Raw genomic sequence first — 7,608 nt, 5'->3', positions numbered from 1 at the left:
TCTCCACTACTGCATCCTCAGGGCCCAGCACCCCCGGGATGCTGGAGGTGCTGGTAGGAGCTCAGGAATCATGCCCTTAGCGCATATTGGCTGGACATCCACTGTGTGCCAGGCACTGCGCTGGCTGCGTGTTTGTGTGTAATATGGAGTGTCTATTTATAATTAATAATAATAATGCCAATATTGGTTATAGCTAAATTTATTGATCACTTACTGTGCTTGAGACCTTCTTTTAAGCGTAGTAACACATTATCTTATTAATCTTCATGACAACCCTCTGAAGTCAGTAGATTCTATTATTATCTCCCATTTTGCAGCTGAGAAAACTGAGGCAAAGAGAGGATGAGTGACTCGCCCAGTGCTACGGAAGTCATAGCGACAGAGTCGGGACTCTGTGTGATGCAAATGTCTGCACCTGTAACCATTTCCCTCCCATAGCGTTAGTTCTAATTGAAGAAACAAACAATAAATTCATACGTACATAAATAAAAATGATTGCAACTTATGGGGAGTGGCAGAAAAGAAATGCAAAAAGTGGGGGGAGCCGAGCTCAAGAACGGTGGCGGGGTCAGTGGGGGATGGCCTTACACAGAGCAGTCAGGACCCACGCACAAGCCGAGCCCCGAGCGCTGAGGGGAACAGAGAAGAGCCTGGGGCGGGAAGTCTGCTCCGGGAGGTGGAACAGCCCAGGCCGAGACCTAGAGGAGGAAGCAGCTTGTTCTGGGATGAGGCACAGGCCACTGGAGCTGGGGCTTTGTGAGGAAAGGTGAGCAGGATCAAGGTGAGCTTGGGGATGTCTGCCAGATCCCAAAGGGTTCTGAGAGCTGGGCCAGGAGTCTGGGTTTTATTTGATGTTTGCGAAGCTGGATTTTGTTGCAGATTTGATGAGAGACACTGGTGTGTTTTGAGTGAGGTGGAGCTGTGATTATTTGATTAACATTTTAAGATGATTTTGTGTGGTCTGGAGGGGATGTGCGGAAGGGGAGCCTCTTGGAGACTGTGGCAGTCATTGGAGGAGAGCCCCTGGGGGCCTGGAGCAGGGTGGTGGCTGGGGGAACAGAGGACCGGGGGGCCGTTTAGAGAGATGTGTGGTAGGTAGAATCCTGGGTGGTAGGTTTCATGTCAGGGGTGAGGGAGGTCTTTCCGATGAAATGCTACAACTTCTAGACCTTCAAATTAATCCAGCTGGAGCGGGGATTAATGGGGGTGAAGTGAGTGGTCGCGGACAACAGCCGTAGCACAGGGTGTTGAGTACAAAGGGCCTCACTGTACCACTCACATCCTCACCTTAGCGATGTTTGAAATTTTACATAATACAAAGTTAAATAAGAGAGAGAGAGAGAGAGAGTATTGCCGTGCCAGTGTCTGGCTTAAGCACTGCTGGCGAAGATGGAAATGCTGAGTGGGGAGCAGGGCGTGGGGCGGGTTGGGAGCCAGGTGCTCAGCCCCACTGTGTCAGGCTTCAGTCTGAGCAGAGGCAGAGGCCTCTGGGATCTTGGGGCAAGGCTCTGCCCCGTTCTCCAGGCATTATTCTCCTTTCGAGAATGGTTTAGAATGGAACATCCTGGCTCAGTGTTGGCTGTAACAGACTGTGAACATGTGAACAAGAGACAGCAGGAGACCAGGAGATGGGAGGTGTCCAGTGGACACTGAGTTTCTGGTTCCCTTCCCCATCTGGTTGTGCACGCCCAGTGACCCTCCAACACGAGCGCGAAGTGGGTCCAGGCCTTGTATCAGCTATCCATTGCACATAACAAATCACCCCGCAACTTTTGAGTGTGAAATGAGGATTACTTTTTTCTTACCATTCTGTAGGTCAGCTATTTGGTTTGGAATCAACTTGGTAGTTTATTTGCTTGTTACACCTGGGGTTGCCCCTGTGGCCATGGTCACTTGTGGCTCGACTGGGGCTGGTGTGTCCACATGGCCTCACTCCTGTATATGGAGGCTGGTGCTGGCTCTTGGCTGGGAGCCTCAGTCCTGGACGTGACCTCTCATCTGTCAGGAGGCTAGGCTGGGCATCTTCACAGCGTGGCGGTCTCAGGGCTCCAAAGCAGCCCAGGTGGAAGCTGCGAGGGCACTTGAGGCCCAGCCTCAGGAGTTGCACAGCCTCACGTGCATCACATTCTGTCGGTCAAAGCAAGTCTCAAGGCCGGTGCCAAGCCAGGGCTTGAGGATTCCACCCACACCAGCCACTCAGCCTGGTGCCCTTGCACAGTCCATGTGAGCGGCCGCTGCCAGGAGCTCCCTAGCGCCACCAGTGAGCGAGGTCCTTCCTTTGCCCTTGTTGTCTCTCTGGATCCCAAGCCCTGATTTAGGGATGGCTGTTTCCCGCTTTGTGTCCTCCAACCTGCTCAGCACCCGCTCCCCTGGATCACTAATACCAACAGCCAGTGAGGGAACTGGGCTTGTGCCACAGGCTATAGCTCGTTTTCCTCACTCTGGGGGCCAGTCAACACTCCCTTAGTCCTCAGCACACCGAGCAGCGGAATGAAAACTCTCACTGGACTGAAAGAAGGACCCATTTGGACAATACCTTAGAAGTGACCCAGATACCAGTTGGTTGGAATCAGCTTCTTTGAGCGACTCGGACCTGGTCTGAGAGGCCCCAGGCTGGGCTGGGAGGTTCCCTCTCACCTTACCCTGCTCCTGGGAACGCTGGAGCCCAACCCTGCATCCCCCCCTCCCCAGAACCCAGGCAGGCCCATTGCGCTGATAGGGGTGGCCTTGGATTCGCCACTCAGGAATGCACATGAGAAGCCCTTCCATTTTATACCTTTTATTTTATCTGCGTCTTCTCTGCCTCCTCCCTCCCCCACCAGCCCCTGAGAGGGGTGGAAGCCCCAGTTGGAAGGGAAGGGACTACTCTCTCCTCCCTGGGGGAGGGATGGTGTCCCCTGAGCCAGGCCCTACTGATTGGGGAAGCCGGGGTCTCCATGGCAGAGCAAGGGCATCGTCCAAAAGGCTGTGTCAGGCTGAGGCCCCTCGGATGCCCTGTGGCCCTGGGCCCCGCGGATCACCAGGAAGGCAGAGAGCAGAGAAGTCCGGGGAAGCGATGAAGATAAAGCCCAGAGGGTGTGTGCGTGGCTGACAGAGGCGAACGTGGACTTTGGGGGGCAGAAGTAGAGACCAGGGGGTGCGAGATTGAGGTGGGGCCCTGAGAAGGAGCCCCAGGTTACAGGGGGAGCTGGGTGAGGCGGGGAGGGTGCGCCAGGGAAACAGGTATGGGGGCGGGGCAAGGCTGTGCTCCAAGAACCAGTAGAGGGGCCACACTGCAGGGTCTGATCAGGGACTGGTCCCGAAAGAGAGACCAGGGGGCGGGCGGAGGGGGGGCACCTGTCGGGGAGCAGAATGGAAGTGGGTAGAGGGACGAAGACTGTGGTGCTGTCATAGCCAGCTCTTCAGCTTCGTGGAGGCCAGCCAAGCTGGGCATGGCCCCAATCCACCGATTTGTGCTTCTGGGTTGCTCGAGGGCTCCCGATGTGGCCTCAACCATGCAGGGAAGACCCACAGGAGGCCCTTTGCTGCAGGCGACAGCTGTTCCTAGGACTCCTGCCCCGACTCAGGTTTTGGGAACTTCCTCCCCTGCCCAGCCGGAGAGGCCCAAAGCCAGATCATCTGCCATTGCAGGGGATGGAACATGGTGGTGGTGGGCGGAGCCATGCTGGGACTGTTTATAGACTCTACCTCGGTGGTGTCCATTCACTCCCAAAATGACCCCGAGTCACTGCATTTTAATCTGTTTAAGGACTCCACCCCACACCCTCCCCTTGTGTGCTGGTCTGTGTTCCCTCCTGTTTTGGACAACTACTCAGGCATTGAAGCCCTTGGTGGAATGGTGGGGAGGGGGGCGTTCTGGGGGCCACGGGGGTCTCAGAGTGCACCCTGCCCGTCCCCCTGGCAGCCGCTGTCCCCGTGGACAATGAGCACCGGGAAGTAAAGGGCATCTTCATAGCATGGCGGGCTTTCCAGGGGCTCCGTGTCCTCTCCACGGCGCCCCAGTGGCCCCCCACTCAGGCTGCGGAAGACCCCCGGTGTGGCCCGGCCCCCAGCTCCCAGGGAGAGGCGGCTGCGGCTAAAAGGCAGGCGGGGCCCACTGGGCCGGGCAGGGGGCAGCGAGTTGCTGCTGACCGAGCGGCGGCAGCGCTGGCAGCCGCGGAGGTAGGCGCCCGAGCTGGCGCCCATGACCACGGCCTCTGAGTAGCTGGGCACCAGCTGCCGGTTGGAGCAGATGTGCCACTCGAGCTCAGTGAAGTCCACCGTGGCCACGCGGGAGAGCGGGGGTCCGCTGGGCACTGCCCCAGGTGGGGGTGAGCTGGCGCCAAAAAGCTTCTCCACCTGGTAGTGCACATGCGCGGTGCCGTAGGCCGCCACCACGCGCAGCGGCCAGGAGAGCGTGGCCGCCGACACCAGCCAGAAGACCCAGGCACGGGCATACCAGGGCGGGCTGCGGGGGTCCGCGAAGACCATGAGAGATTCCCGGAAGTCCACGTCCTTCAGGTGCATGCCCTCGCGGGCCTCCAGGTAGTCGTCCAGGCCTTCGTTGGCGCTGAAGAAGCGGGCCCTCTGGGTGAGGTACGAAGCCTCGGCCTCGGCGCTGCCGAAGCTGAAGCACTTGGTGAAGCGCAGCCGCGTGGCCGCGTGGTCGGCCAGGCCCACGAGCTCCTTGGAGACATCGCGGACGCCGTGGGCTGAGTAGTCAAACTCGCCCCGAGCCGTGCGGCTGTCAGCCCTCTCGTGGTACACCTGCGTGGTGGTGTAGGCGTCGCCGTTCCGGTAGCGGGTGATCTGGCGGGTGCGCCGCACGTAGTGGTAGCTGGTAGCCTTCCACCAGACACAGGGGGGCGCCTGCTGCAGCCGGTGGATCAGAGCAAGCACGGTGTTGGCGTCAGTGCGCGGCGCCTGGCATGACCGCACGTGACAGTGCCAGCACTCGGCCAGGTAGAGGAGGTAGAGGAGGGAGACAAAGGCCAGTGGGATGTACAGGTAGCCATCAGAGCAGGGGCTGGCTGGGTAGGTGGGCGGCGGGCCCCCAGCTCCACGGGCCAGGACTGCCTCGGGCCCCAGAACCAGCCGTGGCACTGTGGCCAGGCGACACCAGGCCACCACGGCACCGCAGGCGTGGATGAGCAGCGTGAGGAGCAGGCACTTCCAGTGCGACTCGCGGCACAGGGAGCTTCCCAGGGACTGTTTCAGGGGCCGCTGCTGCAGGGCGGGCAGAGAGGGAGGCGGGTCAGGACAGGCCGTCGGATGTGCCCGCTACTCTGCTTCAGCTCCGGGAAGATGGCGGTGCTACGCTCCCCACGCTCCAGGAGACCCGGCTCTGAGGGGCTGAGCAACTTGCTCCAGGCCTCACCCTTCTCGCTGCAGGATTCGAACTGAGGCCTATCCGCCCCAAGCCTGTCCTCTACTGTGCCCTGTCATCTCTCGGTCAAGGGCATCTAGGACAAAACAGACCCTTCTCTGTCAAGAGAAGAAAGGATCCCCTGACTGGCCAGTGAGAAAACTGAGCTTTGGCCCTGGCTCTGCTCCTAACTTGCTGTGTGGTCTCGGTCATCTCCCTGCCCTCTTTGGGCCTCAATTCTTGGACCTAGTGGTGGGGGAAGCCAGAGTGGCAGGAGTTCGAAGGGTAAAGAGCTTGGGCTTTGGAGCCCGACTGCCCAGGATCTAGTGCTGGCCCCACCTCTTACTGTGATTTGGGCAGGTCCCTCATCCTCTCTGGACTTCAAATTCCTCTCTGTAAACTGGGGTTGTTGAGAGGATCCGACGAGATCATATGTGTGAAGATCTTAACATGGGGTCTGACCGTGGGAATAAATATTATTACTGTTACTCTGAGACTCCCTCTGGTCCCTTGGTTCCACTAGGGACAGCAGGAGACTTGGGAGAGATTTTTAAGGAAGTGAGAAAGAAGAAGAGCTGGGAGTGGTGGGGGAGGTGTGAGTCTTAGGGGAGCAGATGGAGTGCCGGCCTCCACTCCCCATCTGCGCTGAGGGAGGGGGTGGGAAACAGCTGCTGGGCAGCAGGGGCCACTGCCTGGCCCAGAAGGTATGGCCCACTCTCCCTGGCAGGGCTGCCAGCCTGGCCTCCACCTAACCCCCAGAGCCCTCTGGAGAGAGAAGCGGGGAAGGAGTGGGGAGAGAAGGGGTAGAAAGGGGAGAAGGGAGAGGTGGTCTGGTGGAAATAGCAAAGGTAGCGTTAATGGGCTACCTCTTCCACTCTGGCCCCACTTGGCTGGGAGAGACCCAAGAGGAAAGGAAATCCCCTGCCCAGCCCAGAGTAGCCTGCCCTTCCCCCAAATCACCCACCACAGGTGCACATCACCACCCCGACCTGCAGGGCCAGTCAGATGCACACGGCCACTCGCCCCCAACCCCCACCCCACGTGTTCATCACAGACCCACCCACCACAGATGTGCAAGCTGCCTGTTCATCCAAGATACACCAGACACTCACCTGTGCCCAGGACACAACCCCATCCCCACACCATAACATGGTGTACAGGTGGGCACGCACCCACACCCTCTACCACGGGACACGCACACGTGCACACGCGTTACACATTCACTGAAGCCCAGGGACTCACCTGACCACAGTGCACATCATCCACCCCCAGCCCTACTGCAATTTGACACCCACACCCTACAGACTCTACAGGAGACCCACCCACGACAGGATGCACTCACATGCACTCACACATGACCACTTCGCCCAAGCCAAGGGACGCATCAGACCCTCCTCACCTGATTTGAGGGTGCATATTTCCCACCCGAGGTGTGGGGAGCACACACCAGCATTCACATATCCACAAGCACACTACATTTACCCAAACACACACACACAGACCCACTCATCGTCTATCACCCCAATACCCCACACTGGACCCCACACCCCTGCAGGGCTGAAGAGGGGCCATCCTGGGGGTCCCAGCCAGCAGGATGGGCCCTGGGGCCTCACTGCAGAAAGAGGGAGCAGGGGTACCAGAGGCCTCCTCTCTTCTTTCCCCTTCTACCTCCACCCCTCCTCCCCCAAGTCCCTGCTACTGCTGCTGCATTGCAGGCGCCGCCTGGGCACCTCGTGAGTGGCCAGGCCAGACTAGGGGCCTGACCCCAGGGCCCTGGGCGTGAGGGGCTGCGGAATGGGGACACGAGGGGCCAGGCGCTGACGTCACAGGAGGATGAGGCTGGATAAGGGGGCGCTGGGAGTGGGGGCGGGAGTCGCCTCCCACATCCCTTCCCACCTGCCCCACGCAGGACCCTGGGCCCAAGACCCCTCTCAGGAGGAAGGCTACCCCAATGACGTCATTGGCCGCAGTGGCTCCGGGACTTTCCTCCTTAGCTCGGTTCTCGGTTCTCGGGATTCGCTCCTTCCCTTGTACCCCTTCCCCCGCTCCGGCCCCCATCACTCAGCGCCCGTACCTCCTCTCGCAGCGGCTCGCCGTCCGGGATGAGCGCGGGCACCTCCCCGCCGTCGCCACCGCCGCCTTCGGGCATGGTGTCCTGGCTGCTTGGGCGGCCCGGGCCCGGGCCCCGGGCATGATAGGGGGAAGAGCGGAGGGCTGCGGCGCGGCCCCGGAGGGCGTCCGCTCGGCTCAGCGGCCGCGGAGGG

The 7,608-nt window shown here is 59.9% G+C and overlaps 1 protein-coding gene across 1 annotated transcript; it reads right to left on the bottom strand.

Annotated features, from left to right (window-relative positions):
• Window positions 1-2,763: 2,763 nt before the first annotated feature.
• On the bottom strand, window positions 2,764-7,600 carry TMEM151A (transmembrane protein 151A). The gene is made up of 2 exons (XM_011368903.2): window positions 7,419-7,600; window positions 2,764-5,205 (listed from the first exon to the last, which is right to left on the bottom strand). The coding sequence occupies exons 1-2, from the start codon at window positions 7,491-7,493 to the stop codon at window positions 3,874-3,876; spliced, it is 1,407 nt and encodes a 468-aa protein (XP_011367205.1). The 5' UTR covers window positions 7,494-7,600; the 3' UTR covers window positions 2,764-3,873.
• Window positions 7,601-7,608: the final 8 nt, after the last annotated feature.

This window comes from Pteropus vampyrus, unplaced genomic scaffold (genome assembly GCF_000151845.1).
Source record: "Pteropus vampyrus isolate Shadow unplaced genomic scaffold, Pvam_2.0 Scaffold144, whole genome shotgun sequence".
NCBI lineage: Eukaryota > Metazoa > Chordata > Mammalia > Chiroptera > Pteropodidae > Pteropus > Pteropus vampyrus.
Note: the sequence above shows the minus strand (reverse complement) of the source record. Positions and strands in the feature narration are given on the sequence as shown.